The sequence below is a fragment of the Condylura cristata genome, unplaced genomic scaffold (assembly GCF_000260355.1).
Source record: "Condylura cristata isolate star-nosed mole 26May11 unplaced genomic scaffold, ConCri1.0 scaffold00028, whole genome shotgun sequence".
NCBI lineage: Eukaryota > Metazoa > Chordata > Mammalia > Eulipotyphla > Talpidae > Condylura > Condylura cristata.
Window position 1 is genome coordinate 13,222,461 of NW_004567129.1, and position 24,299 is coordinate 13,246,759.

A 24,299-nucleotide genomic window follows, 5' to 3' on the forward strand; every position below is an offset into this window, starting at 1 on the left:
AAAATGTGAAAAATGATGTAAAAATAAACTTTTTAATAAAAAAAAAAAGTATTTCTAGAACATAAAAAAAAAAAAAAAAAACCACCAGAAAGATGAAGCGTTGGAAAGGGTATGGAGAAAAAAGAAACCCTTGCATACTGTTAGTGGAAATAAAGAGTAGTCCAACGTTTATGGAAAACAGTGTGGAGGTTTCTCAAAATATTAAAAATAGATCTACCCCTAAGATTCAGCAATCCATGTCCTAGATCTACTCAAAGGACACAAAAACACTAATATGAAGGGCTATGTGCAGCTATGTCACTGAAATACTGACTGTTTAAATAGTCACTATGGAAACAACTTAAGTGCCCAAAGGCAGATAAGTGGATAAAGAAGGATCTTCATGGTGGCACAAGGGGTTAAGTCTCAGCACCATGAAGAAATCCCCAGTCACTGTAGCATGAGTTTGACCCACATGGCACAACAGAACTCTCCTGCCTCAACCGATGCTCCCCTTAGCAGTATGTTTCCGTCAATCCACCTATTCTGCTCCCCATTCTGTCTCTGGTGAATCCTCTCACCCCCAGCACCTCTAGCCTACACCCCAGTTCTTGTATGCAAAAAAAAAAAAAAAAAAAGAAGAAGAAGGAGGAGGAGGAGGATAAAAAAAAAAAGATGTGGTATATGTGGTATATTTATCCACAAAGGAATACTACTCAGCTGTTAAGAGTGTTGAAAATGAAATCCTGTTATTTGCAACAACATGGATGGGACTGGTGGGGATTACTTGAAGCAAAATAAGACAGAAGGAGAAAGACAAATATTTCACTCAAAGAAACAAAGCAAAGGAACAGACAAAAACAAAACAAACCCTTGAAATCTGACTACAAAACAAGACCATTATTTTGCCAACAACAATTGCTGATTGTGGAAATTTTTGATAGCTATGCTTTAATTAAAAATGCTGGCAATACAGTTCATTATTACTATACACCTACAAAACACAAAATGTTAACATTTTTCCATTCATCTTGGCCATGGTTTTTAAATTTCATAGTAACAAGTCAGGAAGACAAATTTGACTACAAATTAGATATTTTCTTAAAACATAACCGAGTGATAAGATTACATCAGCTCAGGTTTTCCTGAAACCGCTGCTGTCATTTCCCTATAACAGTGCTGCAGTAAACAGAGGCTTTCCTGAGCCCAAGAAAGTACCCAGTTTTGCTTTCCTACAAAAACCTACTATTTTTTATACTCCTTATAATAGTGAAGATACACATGGTCAGAGGTCAAGGAAAAAAGTGCCAGGCTCCAGAATTTTCTAGTGCTATTTTATGATAGCAATAATTACTACTATTGCTTCAGCCCATGGATTATCAGATTAATAACATAGCCAATCACTCTTTTTAGGCCTGTGTGAGAAGAAGAGATAAGGAAAAGCCACAGTGAATGTGTGGGACCTGTTATCTAGTTATTTGGCATTCTTAACAAGTTAAATCCCCAGGAAGTCAGATGAATAGATGACAGGAGAAAAATGTAAATTGTATTATCATCTCCGACATGCTAATATACATGGGTGCTGAAAATCCAACGGAAAGAGGACTGGCTTATTAAACTGTGGCATGCTACAATTTACATATCTCACCCTCCAGATGTGAAGAGGGTAAATGAGAACAGAGAAGGCTCAGATCAGCGGGGGATAAGGAGGAAAAATACATATGTATGTTTGCCATCACCGTGGCCAAGTGGAGAAAAAGTGACAGCAAACAGACTGACTTTTCTTTTTCCTACATAAATCTGACTTTAGTTCCTTTTCTGCTATGTTCTGGAGCGGCACTAAAGGGAGCAGCCAGCTACCCCTCACAGGTCTGCCAATCTGTGCGTGGCCCATTGCTTTCCAACAGGGAGCGTGGAGGCGATGCCAGGCGACTCCCTGGAGGGGGGCCCTGCTGCCACAGCATGTGCGGAGCCCGGGGAACATGATCAAACCCAGCAGCAGGAGTGTCCCCAGACACCCACCCCTCTCAGACAGTCAGCAAAAGAGGAAAACAGCTTTGAGTTTAGAAACACAAAGCTGAGGGCCTCCTGCTGTCCTAGGAGATGGCTCAGCTCTGTCACCTCTTCAGCCTGAGTCTGCTCCCCAGGAAGGGAGCTGAGCAGACCCACACATAGCACAGCATGGCACACCTCTCCTGACCTGCCCGCTGCACCCCTCAGTAGATCCACCTGTTCTGCTCCCCACTCTGTCTCAGGTGAGTCCTCTCACCGCCCCGAACCTCTGGCCAATGCCCCAGTTCTTCTATGCAAAAAAGAAAAACAAAGCTGGCAACCCCAATCCAATACAAAATCATAACACATCCAAAATTGGATCTTTGGTGTTCTCAAGGGTAGCCACTATGTTCACTCGATGACCCCGTAGCCTTTTAAAAACTTCTAAATATTTAGAAGAAGAAACAGTTTAACAGCGTTTAACTTAATTTTGTTTAATTAGTGGGTTTTCAATAGGCATACAATCCTGGGCAAATGTAATGAAATTAAAAGGCTGATGGAATGATTAACCGACAAAATAGAACCAAGTTTTAGTCCAGCAGAGGAATATGGGCATTTCGCATTCATTAATTAAATACCAGCATAGCTAAAGGGTATTTCAGTTATCTACTGGCTAAACAGATGAACAATAGTAAGATCTCGCTTCTCTTTCAGCTTTTGATTAGGACAAAATTAAAACCTATGCTAAAGAAAACAGAGTAGTATAATGAACTTCAATCTAACCATCACCCAGATTCTGTCACTCTGGTTTCATCTGTACCTTCCCCCACTCTCCCCTCCATTGCTATTATCCTATTTTTAAAGTTTTTTGGGTAAAATAAATTTACTAGAAAACATGAATATTAAATCATCACTTTGACAAAGGAATTCATCCTTATAACCTGCACACCTATCACAATCTGGAAAATTCCACTTGTCCCTTTCTCAGCCAATCTGGAAAGTTCCACTTGTCCCTTTCTCAGACTGCTGCAAGCAGAAGGATACTTTTCCGAGAGAGAGAACATATTTTCTCCGAACACCTCAAATCCAGCAAAGTTTATATTTTCAGCCACACCCAAGGTTTATAATTAGCTTCCTACAGAAATGGCAGTGTAGGAACCTGACAGCCAAACTAAGGACAGGCACCACCCCGGCTCCTCAAAGTGTGCTCAGATACAAAGCCTTGCGCAAAAATGAGGACGTTAGTAACACCTAACACAAACACAACTTCAGGAACTCTTAATCGTTCCATCTATTTTCATAGTACCCTCAAAAAAAAAATTACAGGTCGCAAATACACCCCAAGAAATAAATATTAATACTACAAAGTTGCAAAATAGTAACAGCGGCCCTACAGTAACGGAAATTCTAAGCACTAATAACTGCAACTATACATGCTGGGCACCACAGTCGCTATCCCAAGCCCAGGAAGCAGGAGGGGCAGCAGGCAGGGCGGCAGCAGGAACACCCTGAGCCACGTTCACAGCGTTCACCGGCAATCAGGCTCCATGGCACCAACTGGGGCCTCAAAGCTGGTTCACGCTGACTCGTTGTGTTTAGTTGCTTCCAACCACAACCACAAAGCAGACGAGTGCACGCCCTGCTACCTCAGTCAGCAGCTCACACTCGGTGACGCCCAGCTGGCCTTGTTCTCCGTCCTTGCTCTTTCAGGTGTGCTGGGCAGATCCCTCCTCGAAGCCCCTGGAGCCACACAAAGGACAACTGCTGGGAAGGCCCCACCCTCTGTTCCCCTTACTTGGTCTTTCCTTACAGCATTTTAGGACTGAGCAGACACTGAGAAGGGGCTAAAATTCCCACAGCTGGGGGTGGCTGAGGGGCGATGGTCTCCTTCTGAACTTGAGCTACGGCCAGGCTGCCTGTGTGCTGACGAGGGTGTGTGCCCCTGGCAGGTCCTTGCTCCCAGCTCCAGGTTCTTCCTCAAGCCTGGGTAGGGCCGTGGGTTAGGTCAGCCCTTCACCCGGGACCTGTTCTCTACCAGTCACTGAGGAGCATTCTTTGACAGCAGTGAACACTGTGGTCAACAGCTGGATCAGGGGTCTCTTCCAAACTAGTGAGAATCTGGGCAGAGGATGCGACTGAGTAGAGGATTAGGGCCCCAGACTTCCAAGATGCCACAGTCCTCACCCTTGGCTCACCTCACTGCACGCAGGCCCCCTTCCCTTTCTGGTGTCCTTCAGCTGTACAGTCAGATATAAACATGCTGCAGTTGGTGCCAGGAGACCCAAGAGGACTATCCTTCTTTACACCCTCGCTACTTACAGCTCCTGTCCACCCCAGTGTTGTTTGACCACTCTTTCCTCAGCCTCAGTGGGCACTGCCCCCAACTCTCACCCCCATGCCTCCTCTCACCTCCGTCACCACCACCATCCCACCACCACCACCGACACCGACACCCAGCGCCCCCACTGCCACCGCCCAGAATGCTGGTGGCAGGTATCGAACCCCTTCCACCTTGGTGCCGCTGTTACCTTGTTCTCCTCTGGAGTGAAGAGGATGCGGAAGGTAGACGGCACTCCTGGGGCAACTTTGTGGCTAGTGTCTTTGGGGCTGATAACTTTAAAGTAAGGGGAACTTTCCTCAACGACTTTCACCATCCTTGGAATCTGCAGGGAAAAAGCACATGCCGATGAATGTGGGGCCTGTGAAGGAAAGCGCCTGCATTGTGATTAAAAGGAAATCTGGCGGGCCCTCCCTGGTGGCGCAGCGGGTTAAGCACAGCACTAAGAAGCTGAAGCCACTTCCGCATGAGTTCGATCCCCGCCTGCCCCGAAGGAGATCCACATGGCGTGGCAGACCTCTCCTGACCCGCCCGCTGCTCCCCTCAGCAGTGTACTGCATTGATCTGCCTGTCCTGCTCCCCATTCTGTCTCTGGTGAATCCTCTCACCCTCCGCATCTCTGGCCTGTACCCCAGATCTGTGTAAATGAATAAATAAATCTTTTTTTTAAAAAAAGGAAATCTGGCTGCTACGGCCATCCCTGGACCTGGTCAGGGCTGCACTTTGGCTCCCTCAGCCGAAGGCCGGCAGCAGCACCTATCCTTAGCCCAGAGCCTCTCGCACAGAGGAAGCTTTCATTTTTCCTAAGTTATTACTGTTGTCCACTTCTAGTGTTGTTACAAGTCTTTGTTCATCTGATTACTTAAATCTGACTCTGTTCAAAGGCTAACTGCTCAGTTCCCCTCAGAGCAGTGAGGCTGGGCTCCCAGCTGCTGACCACTCCTCCAGAGAGGGAGCACAGTGCTTCTTGTGAAGGAGCAGCCACCACACATGTAGTCACCCTGAATCTTCGCGGCAACTTTTGAGGCTCATCATGACTCCCCTTCTATAGATGAAGAACCTGACACTTGCCCTGCATGCCCCGGCTTCACCAAGCAACAGTGCTGAGAGCTGTGATACTGTGGATAACAAGGAAAATGTATATGTGGTCATTCAGATGGCAAAAAAATATTTCTCATATATGTGGCCTTTATCCACAGTCCAGGCTCACAGCTCCTCCAAACCTTAGAATTCCTAAGTGTTGCGTGTGATAACATCTCGTTTGTTATAGGAATAAGGTGACTTCAGGAAGCAGTTAAAGATGGGAGCTTAGCGGGTTAGAGGGTTAGAACGTCTCATCCCACCCCTAGACCTCCAGAGAGGAACTGGAGATTGAGTTCAACTGACAATGGTCAAAGATGTATATGTTGTGCCTAAGTGATGACACTTCCATAAAGACCAAAAAGGAAGGGCCTTGGAAAACTTCCCAGCCGGGGCACAGGTGGAAGAACGGGGGAGGATGTGACAGCCTCAGGCCCTCACCCCTGCCTTGCCCTGAGTACCTCTCCCATCTGGCTCTTCCTGAATAATATCCACTGTAACAAACCGGTGATCTAGTAAGTGGGTTCTGCATGCTGCTCCAGTAAATGAACTCAAGCCGAGGAGGGGCTCACGGGAATGTCTCAGTACAGCCAGTTGGTCAGAAGCACAGATAATAAACTGGGCTTGCGAACGAACCTCCAGGGTAAAGAGAGAGGGGCCGGGGGCGCCCATCTCTAGTTTGTGGGTGAGAAGACAGGACACTGCCTGTGCTCGCAGCTAGCATCTGAAGGGAGGGCAGTCGTGAAGACTGAGACTCGTTCCTGTTCTGGAACCTGATGCCATCCCTGCATGGGAGACAGAGTCAGACTTGCGCTGAATACTCAGGCATTGGAAGATGACTGGGCTTGTTGGTGTTGGGAGCCTCCAAGGGCACTCAGGTTAGCAACAGGTCAGGACACCAATTCAGGAGTCAAGTGTCAGCCTATGCCCACCTTCCCTCCTCTGGGACTGTCCTAAGTAGACAGCACCAAAAGGCAAGAACAAAGAACAGCACACTGTCTCCAGGCAGGCTCAGAGCAGCTTCAGCCTCCTCCTTTTAGAGGCTTCCCTCATCTCTGCTTGCCTCTCCCAGAGCCGGGTATCTCTACCTCAGAAAGCTCCAGCCATTAAGGCAATGCAGTTGTAAGAAAACGGAGGGGTCAGGGTGAGCATTTTGGAGACACAAGGAGGTTTTCTTAAGACCCAAAGAAAGCAGAGGGAAGTAAACGGTAGTTAAAATGTGCGACCTGGAAGTTTCAAGTGAAAAGGAGAGGAAAAGAATCTCAATATTCTCTGAAAGCTAAAACCCATGGGGAAGGGAAGTTCTTGAGAAATGCAGAGACAATCTGGACACATTTTTTTCCCCCTAGTTACACAACTTTTTTTTTTTAATATATAATAGTTTATTTTTACATCATTTTGTGCATTTTTTCATCTCAGTTGTAATCCCCGTGGGCTTCCCATCACCAAATCACCCTGTGCCATCACCATAATTCTGGACACATTTTAAGACCAGAGACAGAGACATAAAAAGGAAATGTGTGCAAATCTGGAAGAATGGAACTAGGTTTGCTGGTGAGAGGAATGTGTGGTGGCGTTTCTGATGTGCTCGCTGAAAATATTTTACCAGTGTAATTGTGAATTAAAAACTAGAAAGAAAGCATCAGTAGAACAATCAGTGTTGTTCGTAATAGCAACACTGGGTTAGTGCCACTGTGTGGCAAGCCCTGAGCTCACTACTTTACAATCTTCATGGCATTTAATGTGCTGTGGATTTTGAATCAATAGATTCCATTCTATTGAAATGGATTCTGATATTACACCCATGACTTGGAGAAGTGAAGTGAGTTGCCCAAGGTCTCCCCAGTTGGGAGAAAGCTCAGGTGGGAGCCTGACTCTGGCTGCTCAGTGTCATGTCTCAAGCAGAACCAGTGTGGCTTATAGCTGGAGAACAGTAACCAGCAGGGCTGTATTTTCTATTGCATGGCAGTGAGGAGCAAATAAATGGGAGTGGCACAGGAAACATTGCTCTGTGGCTCAAATCTATCCAGAGGGTTCCTTCCCCATCCAGGAACTAAGGAAGGAAAGGAGGAGACTCACCACAGCCGTCCATTTCAGGGGTCCGTGAGTCACCTGCCTCCCCCCGAGCAAGCAGCCTGCTCGCTGGCAGCTGGGTGCTCCTGGCTGAGGGCCCTTTCTCTGTGGGTCCAACATTCAGGCAGCATCTTACCAAGAATGCTGGGTTATCCTTGAGAACTGTGTGCCCTCTGGCAGACACAGCTCCACACACCAGTCTCTGGTGCACATATACCCACTGGCACTGGGTTCTGGGCAGGGCTGGGGAGGAGTGACCACAAGAAACTTTGGATGAGCAACCCTCCCCCCATAATAACCTTAAAATACCTGAGCAAGGATCAAACAATAAAATGAAGGGTGGGGAGCTGGAAATAAGACACTGACTTGGCTGGCAGCCTACATGGAAAGACAGAGGCCTGGTGTGAGGTGTCTCTTGTAGAGAGCTGGACACAGTACTGAGCCCCTGGGCCCTCTCTGCCTAACCTTCTAGCTTCCGCCCCACGATCTTCTCTCACCCACTCCTGAGGCAAAGAGCTAAGTGTGCCACTTTCCCTGGACTCTCATGTGCTGTCACTATGCCACACGTTGACCCCTGAAAGGCTCCGCCAACTCCTTCATGAGTTACTGTCCCAAGTGTGAACAGCGAGTCCTCCCATCTGCTGTTTGCTGCTTAGTCTTCACTTATTTCCTCTTCTTTCACATGTCTAGAACTTCGCCTCCGCACTCTCAGACACGGCAGGGCTCCCTCCTGCAGCCTGGCCTCTCTCAGGTGCTGCCTGCCCAGCCCATTCCCTTCACATTGACCTGTGTTCTCCGCTCTGCTCATTATTGTTAGACGTCAAGGAAACCTCCAAGCACTTGATACGTTTTCTTGAAATAAACCCAATTTAGCTCTGAAGAAAGGGGCAAAAGGGTGGAGAAGAAGCCTCAGGCGCACCCACAAAAAAACAAGCAGAGACGGTGGAAGAAGCCAACCAGAGCTATCTGTAAATGACATGTGTGGACCACATCAGGGGGCGGGCAGGGGAGACAGAGAGACAAAGAGGGGGCCTTTGTTTTAAAATACATTTGAAGATTATAAAAGCATTGGCTCAACCACTGCTGCTTATCCAAGTGCAGCTTATACCTTCAGGGGAGAAATGGTGATGCTGGGCACACGAATGGCAGCTGCCCAGTTGGAATGAAAGCCCAGCCCAGCTGGCCACACACGACAACCTCCTGACAGTCACCTATCAGTTCCATGTGGTGGGCACTGGAGTCCATCTGGTGGGCGGGGGCTGCCCTGGGGTCTAGCAACCAGCAAGCCAGTGAGGTCTTGTCCTCACTGAGCTTAAGGCTCAAGGGCATGTTTTCAAACCATTCTGCTAGGCCTATAAAACTGGTTCTTTCCTTGTCTGAGCTCCCACAGGGTCTCATTCCATTGAAGCCCTTCTCACATGTCCAGCAAACAGACTCACTTTGTCGTTGTTCCTCAAGACCAGTGGAGCCTCATAGACTTCAGAGGGAGTGTAGTTCTGAAATACAATTTCCGATGGAAAGGGCTGGAATAAAGCCTGATCCAGGTCAATTCTTGAAAACTGCAGTTGAAAAGAGAAAATTCATCATAGAGTCACACAATGATAAATGTGTCTAGGGAAGGGCAGAACATATTACTGATACATTGACCTGGGGATATTAAGATGAGGAACACAGGAAATATTCAGAAAGGGGTGTCTACTATAAACCTTGACTGGTACAGTCAAGTGAGGCTGGCATCAACTTCTTTAATACAAAAGAAATTAGACATTATAGTCCCTGGTTTAAAAGAAATAGGCTAATCAGAACCCAGCCTTAGATTTCCATTTCCAATAATAGTGAAGAAAGTAATTTGAACCAACTTCCCTTTGCGAATAACCAGAAAGCTTCATCAACAAATGCATGCTTAGAAGCACTAAAGAACTAATAAGACAAGGAGGAATTACTGGCTAAAATCCAGGAGAAACAGGTAACTGGGGGTGGAAGGTAGAGTAGAGAAAACTGGAATTTTTCCCCCTAGATTTAAGACTGTGGCAAGAATTAGAACTGCTCTACTTGAATTAGAACTGGTCTACTTTTTTCCCAGCACTATTTTTTTTTTTTTCCTAGAAGCTAACAGAGGCCAGGAAGTGGATTCTCCCTATAAGCTTCCCAAAGGAAAGCAGCCGTGTTGACCCATTTTAAGCTTCTGCCCTCTAGACAGGGATAAATATGCACTGTTTTAAACCACTAGATTTTTGGGTATTTGTTGCCACAAATAGCAGGGGGAGTACAGGGGACTGAGGTCCTGTGAGGCGCTTTTCAAGAGCAGCAGGGCTGAGCCAGAGCGTGGAGCCCAGGGCTTGTAGTGGGTAGCGGCCTGGTGGAACCCCCCCAGCCCTGGCCCGTGAGGGGCTGCACCACACACAGGAATACGTTATGGCAGGCAGGACCTCAATCCTGGAAGGTGAACTAAGGAGCCGATCCTGGCTTGCTGGTGCTTCAAGGGGTGGGGCAGAAGCAAATGAGTCCTCTCTGGAAGAAGAGTACATCACAGGGGCTCAATAAAATTGCAAGAAAAGTGTTTGCAACCATCAAAGCTGCATATTGAAAAAGAGCCAGAAGTATAAGGAAATAAGGTATATCCGATAAGGGAAAACCAGCAGAAACGAGGCTGCAGAAGAGAAGAATTTGGTTCATGCTTAGTCTGTACAAGGAAATAAAAGACAAGATTGAGAACTTTGGCAGCGAATTGGCAATAATTATAAAAAGAAATAATTGTAAATCCTACAACTGAAATTATAACAACTGAAATGAAGAATTCAATGTATATGTCTAGTAGATTAGCTACCATTGATGAATTACTGAACTGGAAGTTAGACCAGAAGAAAATATCCAGAGCTGAGCAATTGTAAAAATGAAAAAGTGTAGAGAGAGAGCTGTGTGCTAAAAGGTCTGAAATAAGTGAAACTGGCATCCCAGAGGACAGCATTGATACTGAAGCAGTATTTGATGAAGTAATGTCAGAGAATTTTCTAAAATTGGACAGTATCAAGACATAGAAAATAAACCTTATTAAGTGTACAACACAAAACAAGCCCTAATATCAACTATGAACTTCAATCAATAATAATGTGTCAATATTGGTTCATCAACTATAAAACAAAACAAAACAAACACTAGCCTAAGATATAAATCATAGGAGAAACTCTATGTATATGTGTGTCAGGGAGATGGGGTATGGGGTACTCTGGATTTTCCAGTCAATATCTCTATAAACTTAAACCTTCCCTTAAAATTTGTTGATTAATTTTAAAAATTAAGATTGGAAAGAAATAAAACTGTCATTATCTGAGGATAATAAGAGTGTTTGCACAGACAATCCAAATAAATTGTTAGATAAATTAGAGAGTAAAATGAGACTTTGACAAGGTTACTGGACATTATGTAGCAGTGACTAGAAAAATAAAGAGATTGTTATAACTATTCCTTAGTAAACAAAACACAATTTGAAAAAGAGGGAAAATCAAGTACCAATGCATTAAAAATATAAAATAAGAATAAGCAGAACAGACATGAAAAGACCTTTGGGAAATTAAAACTTCACTGACAGAAGTTAAAAACTTCAAGAAATGGAGAGACATAGTAAGTCCATGGATAAGATGTAATATTGTGAGGATGTCAATTCTCCCTAAATTAATTTATTGATTTAATGCAATCTCAACCAAAATCTCTGCTCAATAAATGGATTCTAAAAGGTACATGGAGGTAGAGAGAATAAAAAATACCCGCGGTAAAGGCTGTGGCTTGGAGATGGAGACACAAGCTGACCAGTGGTATACAGCAGTCTGGAAACACATCCTCACATCCATGGACTCTGGCACATGGCGAAGGGGCCCCTCTAGGGCGGGGAGCAGCGAGGGGTTTCACCACGTGACACTTAGACTCAAAGAGGACGCTGTGGGGGCTGCAACCGGAGGCACCGGCTCCCTTCACCCCGCCCTTCCCACAATAAGTGGGCTGTGGAAAGATGCCACAAGGCCTGCCAGATCTCGGCTGAGGTCTACATCACTCAGATCTCCGAGGCAGGTGGCACATCCTAAAAGGCAAAGCCGCCAACTCCTTGTTTGCAGTAAAGGAACAGCAACAAGAAATTTCCTAGATGCCATCTGGAGCCGTGAATAGTAGGGAAGGCATAGCTGAAGTGGAAAACACTAGAAATGATATTTATAGGAAGCAGTCTGTCACTGAGCAGGCTGAAAGAGAGGGGATGTGAGTCATGAGAATCCTACAGTCAGAACTCCTGGGAGAAGAAAAGGCTACCACAGTCACTCTTCCTCCTTCCCTCTCCCCAGCTTCCAAATGCACGTGTGTACACACACCCGCATGCACACACTCTCTCTCCTTTCCTAAAAAGCTGCAGACAGACTCTCCTGGAGACTTCCTGCTGCTCTGACCCTGACACTGCCCAGACCCTACCTCAGCACTAACTCCCTGCAAACAGCAAGTCCAGAAAGAATCCCGGGCTTTCCTTCAAAGATAAGGGGTAATCATAATCATGGTGATTATCAAGCCAGCATCTATGCCAAAATACTCAAGAAAAAAATTAAAAGCAAGCAAAATGGCAAATAAACATTTACCAGAAAAGCATGACCTTGCAGCAATGAAAACCTTAATACCCTATTTCACCATAAATTCAAAGAACATAATGGGAAAAACTCAGAGCACACAAGACAAATATTCAAGAGTGCAGGGAAGAGATAAGCAATCAGAACAGATGAAAAATTCATATGTTCATTCAATAATGAGTTTCCAATGTTTTCCATATGCTGAGCAAAGTCCTGCCTCATGGCATTCTTGGGTAAATGGACCAAAATAAGGAAATATCCAATATAAGGCAGGTGGTGAGAGAAGGCTATGAAAAAAACTGAGGCAGGACAAGGAGAGTGAACAGGAGAACAAACTCGCGCTGCAGTGGCTGCGGAGAGCTTCACAGAGCCGTGCTTTAACCCGCTGCACCACCAGGGAGGGCCTGGGAACAATTTTTTATTGGGGTGAGGAGTAATGGTGGGGAGAGGAAGGACAGAAGAAGAGGCTGAAATCATAACGATTTTTATCTATTTAACAATTTGCCTAGAGTTAGCCTTTTAACTGAGTCAATAAATGTGAACAGCACTGGTTAGCAGAGGTTCTACCATTGCCATGAGTAATATACTGGCGAGAGGAATGCATGAACACACACACACGATCTGCATTCACACCTGCTTTCTTTTGAATTGGAGGTTAGATAAAAACTGGAATCCGGTAAGGGTCATTCTGAAGATGATGGGGAACTGTTCACCCTCTTTAGGACTTGCTTGATAACAATGTTTCGCAGGAAGGAGTTTTACAGAAAACGCTCACAGCAGCCAGCTACCATGGGAAGCTGCACTGCATGCTGTGGAGACACTGGGCCTTCACACCAGCAGGCACCACTTACTGAAGTCACTGCTGGTCCCAATGTGCTCACATTTACGTGGGGAAGAGTAGAGGGAAAAGATCAATGAGGGAGGCAGACTCAGCTGGTGTAGGATTACAGCTTGTGACTCCTAGGATAACAGAAAACTACTACAAGATTTAACATGGAAGTAATATATTCTGATTTATTTTTTAATCACTCTGACATTTTTATAATTAACTGATAGTGCTGTGTTATCAATTGGCTGACAACAGGATGAAAACTGGGAAGCTACTGGATAATCTGGATGGTGGCGTCCTGAAATGGGAGGGAGGGGGGGCAGTGGTTGTGATGAACAGAGGTTTGATTACAGATGTATCTGTTTTCTAAAAGGTCTATACACCCTTCTGTACACAGCAGCACTGTTCACAGTAGCCAAGACCTGGAAACAGTCTAAATACCCATCAACAGATGAGTGAATGAAGAAGTCCTGGTCTATATACTTAGTGGACAACTACTCATCTCTTAAAAAAGATGAAATCTTGCCTTAGCAACAACATAGATGGACCCTGAGGTGACTGTGCTACACAAAGTCAGAAAACAGAATACAGATGGTTTCACTCATATGTGGAATATTAATAAACTGAACAAACCATCTAACAACACAACAAAAATTACTCAGACTCTGAGAACAAAATAGTGCTTACCAGAGAGAAGGAAACTGAGGGGTGGAATCAGTATAGGGGGTCAGAAAGTGGTAAATGGTGGTAGAACTTTGGAGAATATCAAGTGTGAGGCTATACCCCTGAAATTTAATAATAAATCAATAAATATATTTCTGAGGGCAGAGTTGATAGTACGTATTGGATTTCATATAAGATGTCAGAAAAAGAGAGGCATAAGCAATAACTCCAAGGTTTTTTGCCTGAAAATGAGTGAAGGTACTATAGGCCAAAGGGGAGAGAATAAGTAAGACAGATTAGGTTTTTAGGTGAGGAATGCAATGGAATAATAAAATCTTAAAAACGTGAAGTTCGAGCTGCCAATCATTGAGCTATTCTATAGTCCAGAATTTAGGGGCTAGGCAATGTCAGGAGATATAAATATAATCATGCACCCCTTGAAACACCTCCAACATCTAGCACTCAGGAAAAGGAGAAGTAGCCAGCAAATAAAATAAGAAAATAACCGGGAAGTAGGCAGAAAAACAAAGGAATGGGATACTGACATACAAGTGAGTAAAAGAGACACTGTCGAATGACGTCAGCTAATTCAGGTCTGCTGAATTAGTCAAGCTTCAGTCAGTCAACAATGGAGGTTCACACCATAAGTTATGCATAAAAGGTGAAGCAAGAAATTAATTTAAAAAGTGGGAAACCAGAAATTATTTTACAATCATGAGCTTGACAAGGCTAGACCATATGTTTTACACTAGAATATGTAAACATGTTGAAATAACCATCCTTTGGTGACTAAAAGGATATATTTGTTATTGGAAGTGAGCCAGAATAGACAACAAATGCCGCCTTTCATAAACAAATTCCATTTCCTTCCATTCCAGGTGATAACAGCTCAGGTAAGGAGGGATTTCTTTTTATGCAAAGGAGAGAACTTAATTGGGCATGGCTAATTTCACTCTTGGAATGACTCTTACTTTGTAAATGGTAGTGACTGGGTTAACTAAGAAAGACGTATAACTACTCAAAAGTCATTTGTACTTATAATTTTAATCACTCTCATTATCACATCACAGGTATTAAGATAACCGAAACCAGAGCATGTCTAAAACCCTGTAAGAGGTTAGCTCAGGACTGGTAATTGTGACCCAGCTCTTTGTTCTAGGCCAGGCAGGATGAAACTACCTTTTGGTAAGTTGTCTCCCCCATATCTAAGAGCTCCACGATCCGCGGGCGGTACATGAAGTGCGTATTAGCCAGTCTCTGCTCTGTGGTGAGGGACATTTCCTTCAGGAACTCCGAGGGTGTCAGCTAGAATTTACAATGAGAGCCAAAGACTCATAAGTGGTTATCCTGAAAATGGCTTTTCATAAGTACCAGTAGTGAATAATTTGTGTTTGCAGCTTTCAGGATGATTAGGGAAAGATGCTAAGTCCATTTATAAAATATTTAAAACAACTAAATAATACAAAAGAAGTACCCAAGAACTTCTGAGTTCTTTGCACTGAAATTTGAGATGACATCTGGTTGCCGATTGCTTATGATCTGTAAGGAATGGCGCAAGGAACTTGGGGCAGCCAGGGGCGAGGAAATGGCACAGGAACATGGCCAAAGAGCTTAGTGTTTTTGCTTGCAATAGTCAACTGAGCATGAAGTTCTTAGATTCTAAAATCACTATGGGCACCACAGCTAAGGAATTTCTAATATTTATATTTTTCTAAAGTTAGTTAGCTAACTAAACTACAGTTAGCACATGTGGGCCCTCCCTGGTGGTGCAACGTGTTAAAGCGCAACACTGTGAAGCTGGCATAGCTACTTCAGCACAAGTTCTATCCCCGTTCTCCACTGCTGCTCCCCTCAGATGTGTATTTTGTCAGTCTGCCTGTTCTGCTCCCCAGTGTGTCTCTGGTGAATCTTCTCACTACTCCTGAACCTCTGTTCTGTCCCCAGTTCTGTATGCAAAGATAAATTTTAATAAAAATAAATAAAGTCAGCAAACGTTAAGGAAAGCTTTTGAGGGTTTAAAAATCATGCTCAGTGAAATAAGTCAGAAAAAAGAAAAATACTAGATAGTTTCACTTGTAGGAAGAATATAGGGGAACCAAAGAAGATACAAGAGAATAATGATGACACAAAACAAAACAATAACAGACAGTCAATTATAAACCAGAGACATCTTGCAGGAGATGAGGAGGGGGAGGGATTTGGAGGAGGGAGGGAGGAACACGGGACTGTGATGATGGTGCAGAGGGGTGAGATGAGAGAGGAAAACTCTTCTATGGGACCTAGTGTGGGGGGATGTAAACAAACATTGTCTTAAAATAAACAATGATGTATATATATTTAATTATAAAATATTTGTAAATATATATAGTTACATAAACATGTATAAATAAAAATAAAATAAAATCAGGTTACAGAGAAATCTAGATCTAGGATCTAGAACATGTGATCATACTGATGAGTAGTGAGTTTGGACCTTTCAGAAGGCATAGGAGCACACTCAGACCTTGTTTCCAAAGAGTCCTGAGTCACTCATAAGAACCAGCAGTCTGTTACACTGACATGTGCAAAGGAGAGCGCAAAGCCCTTTCACACGTTCTAATGTTATGAGAAAAAATATAATTGTAACCTATAAATGTAACCTATAAAATATAAATGTAACTCAACAAGGGCTTAGTGAGCCAGGACCAATCACTATTATTTAGTTATTGCTGTTCTGGAATGTTCCCATTGTTCCAGGGCCTACTTTATATGCAAAGAGATTATGACCACTGGCAGCAATATAAAACAACGTATGTGCCAAAGACTTTTAAAGACATTCGGAGGTATGTAATTTAGCTGATTCATTTTGCCTTGGGTTAAAATCAATGCTCTTCAAATTCTCTACAAAATTAATTTCTGTGATTGAATCCATGTAAATGAAAGCATATTTCTAATATTACTTCCAACTTGGTTTTTGAAGTTTTTTTGATTAGAATCCAGAATAGAATACTCAGATATTAAGAGGTATCAGCTGTGCTGTGATTTAAGCAAAAAACAGTAAAATCTTAAAAGCAATAGGAGTTACTTTAAATATGTAACAACCACCATCACAAAAGAGAAAGATGACAGATTTTATATTCTAATTGGAACATAAATTTAGCATTTTAAATGTAGTGAATCTATCTCTAGCACTTTCTGTTAATGGTTACTGATATTTTCTATAGCATGGAGTTTATAATTCAGTTCTCACCAAGTCATTATAATTTATTGAAAATGTGTTTTTTTTAAAGAATATATATATTTTTTTTTTAAAGATTTATCCATTTATTCATACAGAACTGGGGTACAGGCCAGAGATGCGGAGGGTGAGAGGATTCACCAGAGACAGAGCGGGAAGCAGAACAGGCAGATCGACGAAGTACACTGCTGAGGGGAGCAGCGGGCGGGTCAGGAGAGGTCTGCCACGCCATGTGGTCACCTCCGGGGCAGGCAGGATCGAACTCATGCGGAAGTGGCTTTAGTTTCTCAGTGCAGTGCTTTAACCCGCTGCGCCACCAGGGAGGGCCCCAAAAATATGTGTTATTTAAAGATTTATTTATTTATGCATACAAGAACTGGGGTACAGGCCAGAGGTACAGTGGGTGAGAGGATTTACCAGAGACAGAGTAGAGCGCAGAATAGGTGACTGAAATACAGTGCTGAATGGAACACTGGGCAGGTCAGGAGAGGTCTGCCGTGCCATATGGGTCACCTCCCTGGCTGGGAATAGAACTCATGGTACAGTGGCTTCAGACAGCTTCACAGTGCTTCGCTTTAACCCCTTGCACTATGAGGCCCAATACATAATTTTTAAAGGATATAAGAATTATATCTTTTCCTAGACAGTATAGGCATTAATTTAATGCTCTATGCTATACAAATATATGAACAAAAAAAACTGTCAACCAACAGATTGTTTGGGTTAAACCCTATGAAATTCTGATATTTGTCCTTTTTCTCAAACTATACAAATGACACTCTCATATGGTTAAACCTAATATTTAGAGAACCTTAGTAGTTTGTCTAGTCTTTCTTTGATTAACTAATGCAATTCAAGCCTCTGCTTTCATGGAGGTAATTTCAAAAACTTTTGGGCATTGAGAGGTACTAAATTCTACAAGAAGCTATCTTGTTAACTAAATAGATACTACCACTCAGCAATTCTCTGAAATTCTGAGAATGCCAAGTAGTAACTGCCAGGCTCCTGGGACACTGAGTATTTTACAGAGAAATTCTCTGATACATTACCATTTGGTTTACATCATCTTCTGTAACCAGTTTTGGACTGAGGGGTGGCAAAACTTTGCTCTGGGGTCCCTTAAGCATTTTGACTAATCCCATCTGGACAGCCCCCATGGTCTCCTCGAGTCTTCTACTTGTCATTTTTTTTTTCTTTGCTCACCTAAGAGAAAAAGTAAAAGTTTTAGAATAAATAGTTAATTTCTGAATACAAGTTACAGGTGACAGGTCACAATTTCTCTAGCTCTTACAAATACAGGAAGGTCCAGGAAACACTGACCTTCCCAAATCCATCAAGTGGTTGGCGTAAATACCATAACTAAAGGGTTCTAGTCCATGTAACTAGTCTAGATTTAGCTGTATTCCAAAGTTTAAAATTCCTTTTAGATAAATCAAGTGATTCTTAACTAAGTTCGCAAAAATAGCAATTCTTACACTTTGGCACTTTTATCTTCCCAACAAGATAAACAAATTAACACTGCCCGTAAATAGATGGTAGTTTGCCAGTTTAGCTGACCGTTCTCTCAAGATGCACCACCCTTCAAACAGATAAGCTTTAAACTTCAAAACTTGAGACACTTAGTGTTTACACATAACGAGAAATTATGTCTGAGGTTTATTTAAAATACTCTATACACTATACAGCATGACTATTGGTCATAATATTGCAAGTTTTAGTAAGTGCTATAACATCAAGGGGAAGAGGGAGGAATCTACAGCAAGCTTCTAGAAGTAACAAGTGAGTTGTATCCAGGTCACAGGATACAACATAAATGTATAAATACCATTCATATTTCTATATACTGGCAATGAAGATGTGGAAACCAAAGCTCAAAAAAACAATACCATTTATAATTTCCAACCATCAAAAAAGAAATGTGTAAACTGAAGAAAACACATACAGGGCTTTTATGCCAAAGACAAAGTGCAAATGGTGGGGCGGGGCAGGGTAGGGGGTATCTAAGAACATCTAAATAAAAGGAAAATTGTGTTCATGGGTTGGAAAGACTCAACAAAGTAAAGATGGTGATTCTCCTCAAATTGGTACAGAGCGTTAATGTAATGCCTATCAAATACAAGCAAAGCTAATTTTAGATATAAACAGGTTTATTTCAGAATTTATATGGGAAGGTACAGCCCGGCCCTAGCAAAGTAAAACAATCTGACAAAGAAAAATAAAGAGGGGGTAATTATCCTAACCAATCCCAAGGCTTATTTTATACTACAGTAATCAAGACTACATGTTGTTGGAATAGAGAAGTAGATGAAAGATCAAAAGAACAGAACAGAGAAGTTAGAAATAGACCCATAAATATTAAAAATTGATTTTGGACAAAGGTACAAAAAAGCAATTCAATAGAAGATAAACCGGTTTTAAATAAATAGAGCTGCATACAACTAAAGATCTGTAGGGGAAAATTAACCATGCAAAGCTCACAAAAAAATGTTTCAAAAGGATCTTAGATTTTACTACAATCTATAAAACTACAAAACTATTGAAAATAAACATAGGAGAAATTTTCTAGGTCTAACGTTTGCTTTGATGAAGAGTTCTTAGATGTGACATTAAAATCCTAATCCAGGCCCTCCCTGGTGGCACAGCGGGTTAAAGCACTGCCCTAAGAATCTTAAGCCACTTCCACATGAGTTCAATCCCCACCTGCCCCGAGGAGATCCACATGGCGCGGCAGACCTCTCCTGACCTGCCCGCTGCTCCCCTCAGCAGTGTACTTCGTCAGCCAGCCTGTTCTGCTCCCCACTCTGTCCCTGGTGAATCCTCTCACCCTCTGCATCTCTGGCCTGTACCCCAGTTCTGTATGAATAAATAAATCTTTAAAAAAAAAATCCTAATCCAAAAAAGGATAACTTCAATAAAGAGGACCTGATCAAAATTTAAAACTTTAACACTTAGACTAGAAACTGGGAGAACGTGCTGTGAACTTTCTATCTGGCAATGGACATGTATCTAGAATATATAAAGAACACCCAAAGCCAAACAGTAAAATCACAACATCTCTTTGATTTCTTCCTGCCAATACAACAAAGTACCACAAACTGGTGACTTGAAACAACACAAATGTATTATCTTAATGTCAGGGAGGTGCAGTGTCTGCCCTAAGTCTCACTGGCCTAAGACCGACGGCTGCGCTCCTTCCCAGCGGTCAGCGGGGAAGTCCATTTCCTGGCTTTGTTGTCTCTTTTCTCTTCAAAGCCAACACCAGGTAGTGTGGCTTTCTCACACCACATATGCCTCCAGCCTGTGCTTCACCTCTTCTTAAAGTCACCTGGACAGCTATGCTAATTTCAATATGTGACTTTTATTCTCCTTTCCCGTGTAATTATAGCCACCTTGAGGACGTGGGGATATTTGGGAAAGAGGAGGTATTATTCTGCCTAAAACACAATTTAATTAAAAACAGAGTAAAAGTCCTGAGGAGACCTTTCACTGAGGAAGCTCTCACAGTGGCAAGTCATATGGCGAAATGGTTATCACTAGCCATCAGGACAACACAAATTGATATCATAATGAAATGATAGCAGATACCTATCAGAGTAGCTACAATTTTTTAAAAGTTATGCAAGAGGAGCAAATTTCAGAGATCTGCTATACAAAATCATGCCTACGGTGCTGAATAGCCAGTTGCAGGTCTTTAATGGTCAAAAGTTACCATTTTTCAGTTGTCTACCAGAAAGAAATATAAACTTATTTGAAAAGATATCCTAAAATTGGGACTCTGGAGCTTTACCTAGATCTTCCTTTGGAAAGAATCTTGATTGGTATGTAGATCTGGATTAGGAGACAAGATGAAATGCGTAGCTTTCTGTCTCTAGAACATTCAGCCTCTCCTTTTAAGTCCATTAACCCTATTGATACTCTCTCATGTCTAGGTTCTCAGGCTGTTATGTTTCTTTAGTTCAAACTACAAGGTTATTTAGAGATAAAATTTATGGAACCCTCTCCCTTCCATCCTATTCCTTTTGATTCATCCCAAAGGTCTCAGTAGAAACATCACTGCCTTAGAAAGTTTTCCTGTCCTTCCCCAATGTCCCTGTTATAGGATTTTACAGCAATTACACTCTATGCACATAATAAACAATTTGTCTAACTGGATTTTCATATCTGCTTTCTCCAATAAAGGGTGGGCTCCATGCGGGCAGAGATCTTGACCATCATGCTCATCACGGGTCTAAGTACCTAGCATGGAGCCAATAAATATTGAACTGGCATAAGCAATGAAACCAGTAAGTCATTCATTAGGTTTTCCTTCTCAAAAACATCTTAATATTAAAAAAAAAAAAAAAAGGATTGGCACTCCCTGGCGGCGCAGCGGGTTAAAGCACAGCACTAAGAAGCTGAAACTGCTCCTGCATGAATTCAATTCCTGCCTGCCCCGGAGGTGACCACATGGCGTGGCAGACCTCTCCTGGCCCGCCCGCTGCTCCCCTCAGCAGTGTACTTCATCGATCTGCCTGTTCTGCTCCCCACTCTGTCTCTGGTGAAGTCTCTGGCCTGTACCCCAGTTCTGTATGCACAAATAAATCTTTAAAAAAAAAAAAAAAAGGATTATTTGGCAAATACTTATTGACTTTCCCTCCTACTGAGAATAATATCATTTTTCCTTAGGCAAACACCCACTCCTTACCCTCAATTCTATCCCAAGGTCACGACTCCCAAGCCATGGTGATTGGTTCTGGACAGGGCACAGGACCCAAGTCAAACCAGTGAGAGCCAACGAGGCTTAATTCTGACTGTGGAACCGCTGAAAAAGAGGCACACTTTCATTCTCTAGAGGCTGCTGAGAAGTGGGAGCCTGACACTGCTGGCAGCCACTTGCCCCGACGAGCTGTCTGAGAATGAAGTCACACTAATACAGGAGTGCCTAGAGACTGGTGATGGCATCATCATTGAAGCCTTACGTCCAGCCAGGAACTTTTCAGAGTCAATTAATGATTCTCTGACACAAGTGTCATCTGAGCTGTATGCTGTGGTCATGTCTCAGAATGAAGTGAATTCCTTATAAATAATTGCAGTCCATCTATTATTTGTAATGTCATACTGTACTGTGAATAGCCTGAGAGCCATCCAGACCATAAATGGCAAAATCAGGTTTTAATAGCCTAGCTGATTTTTGGCAAGTATGCTAACTTCAAGTCAGAAGATAAATCATTTCAAAGTTACGCTTGCCTTACTAAAATGGAATAACTTCTATTTGATGTGCTATTGATTCTGTCACCACCAGAGTCTGAAAGACTGGGAGGACTACAGACACCTATGGTGAGGATGTCTTTGACTTCTTCAGCTGTTCCACTCTACGGATGTTCATTTGGAGAATTTGCTTCAATTCAGAACACACAAATCACTCCAGGTAATTTTATAAGCTCCTAATGAATACTAGACAAGTCATATACTTTTAATTGCAGACAATTCATAATACATATTTATTCATTTGCTGAAATGAAGCAATATTAAAAGTATATTCATCTGACAACTAAATGTCCTAAATTTGGAGCTCACCATCAAACAGATGTGAGCTTATTCAAATTTTAATATAAACAACAGATGCATGCTAAGACTGCTGACTTAGCAAAAATAAAAAATAAATTAGCTGTGGTCTCTCATTTACTAGTAACTTCATTATGGAGGATAAAAGATAATCTTTAAGTCTTTCCCTAGCACAACAATCCCTAAACAAATTGTCTTTTCCTCAATGTGCTATATCAGTAACCTATGGGATTTCCTAATATGAGAAAATATCTTCTCACATACCTACAATTACTTAGTAAATCATGCCTCAAATCTGTTTATCATACTTCAATTGTGAGCACTCTGTTTTAAGCCATTTTAAAAATTTCTCCATCTCCCTGTAAAAATCTTCTCCCTGTGTAGTAAGGTTAGGCTAAGCACAGTTTCCTAATCTCCTATGCTTTGGTTGGCCTTGGGTGTGGACATGTGACCCTACCACAGCCAATCAGAATCCTTCCCTTGAATGATAGTTGAACATGGATGAAAGGCCTTCCTTTAGACATGCCAGCCTGAAAATGAAAATACCACGGTTGGTAGGCATCTTCCACATTGGTTGGAGAAGGTTTTTTGTAGAACACAGTCAAGGAGATAAAAGCAGAAATGTGAGCTAGATGAGTGACAGGAGGGAAGGAAGAAAAAGTTAAATAGTTGTAGTACTGAAACAGTCCTAAACGGTGCAGTTCACCTTTTGAGCCTATGAGCCATCCTACTGTCCTAACTAAGTGGACAAATAGGCTCCTTATTTTGATTAAGTACTAATGTTTGAAGTTAAGTTTCTATCACTTGAAATCCAGCAATCTCTATTATAATTGTCATATTTTCCAGAATCGTATATGTACTTGAAATAGCCTGCCGTTTCTAAAGAAAATTTATAAATAACTACAATGCAATGATGAGTTGCCATTTTCAAAACAAGTTGAAACTCATGTCTATTAGAATAGAATAAGCCAATGCATTTTGTACTCATATGTAATACATAAATTAATTCATTTGTGCCATCAAATGTAACATCACGGATGCCTAGGAAATCTGGAAATCATGAAAACTCATTTGCTATTTGGATTAGGTAATCTAAGGCAGGTAACTTCAAACATAAATTATTCCATTCTTACTAAGCCCACAGTTGAATATGACTAGTGTATAGTATTGTCTCTGCAGAAATTCACAAAGGTCCAAAACTTTTGAGTCATTCAGAATGTTTGAATCCAGAAAAGACAACTGGAAGTATTTCATCTTCAGAGCTTAAAGAGAAAAGCTTACAAATGGCTAAAGAAAATTCTTTATAGTTTATATGCATCTTCTACAGATATTGAAAACTTAAAGAGCTATTTGCAAGCATGAAAATGACCTTATTTGTTCTGACAAAAATGATGCTAGAGAATCAAATTTCCTTTCACAGAAGACAGTGAGAGTCCCTTTAATAAAGCCAGTCCCCCTAGAAGCGCAAACTTGGATTTATACATTGACCCTTCCATGGCTCCAACTGACAGCAGTGGAGAAAGGGGCCTGTGCTTTCATCAGCCTCCACTGGCCATGAGAGATGTGGCAATTCCAGAAGCAAGCAAGCAGCAAGGTAGTTTGACCCTGCTCAACTGAGAGCTTTCAACTCGGACCACTGCCTCATATATCTTCACCAACACCTACTTGTTAAATGCTGCATATCTACCTTTTATTAAAATGTCAAGAATAATTCTTTTAATTCATATTGGATGGCTGTCACAACAGAATTCAGTAATGAAAACCAATGACATGGATTGGTAACATATTAGAAGACTGTGCTGAGCTGTCTGGCACAAAACAGGGCTATTTTTCTTCTTTCAGTTTTCACATTGGTAAATATTGACTAGGAAATTCTCAGAGAATTGCTTTCACAGGGCTTGGCCAGATCAATTCCCATTAAAAGTATAAAAAATATCTGTACATAGCTTACATCTCTAATAAAGACAACAATAAAAAATT

The 24,299-nt window shown here is 42.2% G+C and overlaps 1 protein-coding gene across 1 annotated transcript in view; it reads right to left on the minus strand.

Annotated features, from left to right (window-relative positions):
• Window positions 1–24,299, minus strand: part of HYDIN (HYDIN, axonemal central pair apparatus protein) — a 289,232-nt gene that overhangs the window by 252,170 nt on the left and 12,763 nt on the right. The window contains exons 2-5 of the mRNA XM_004690198.2: window positions 17,825–17,978; window positions 14,738–14,863; window positions 8,902–9,021; window positions 4,500–4,634 (exon numbers count right to left, since the gene is read on the minus strand). Of these exons, the coding sequence (XP_004690255.1) occupies window positions 4,500–4,634; window positions 8,902–9,021; window positions 14,738–14,863; window positions 17,825–17,959 (516 nt within the window). The 5' untranslated portion in view covers window positions 17,960–17,978. The remainder of the gene's footprint in view (window positions 1–4,499; window positions 4,635–8,901; window positions 9,022–14,737; window positions 14,864–17,824; window positions 17,979–24,299) is intronic.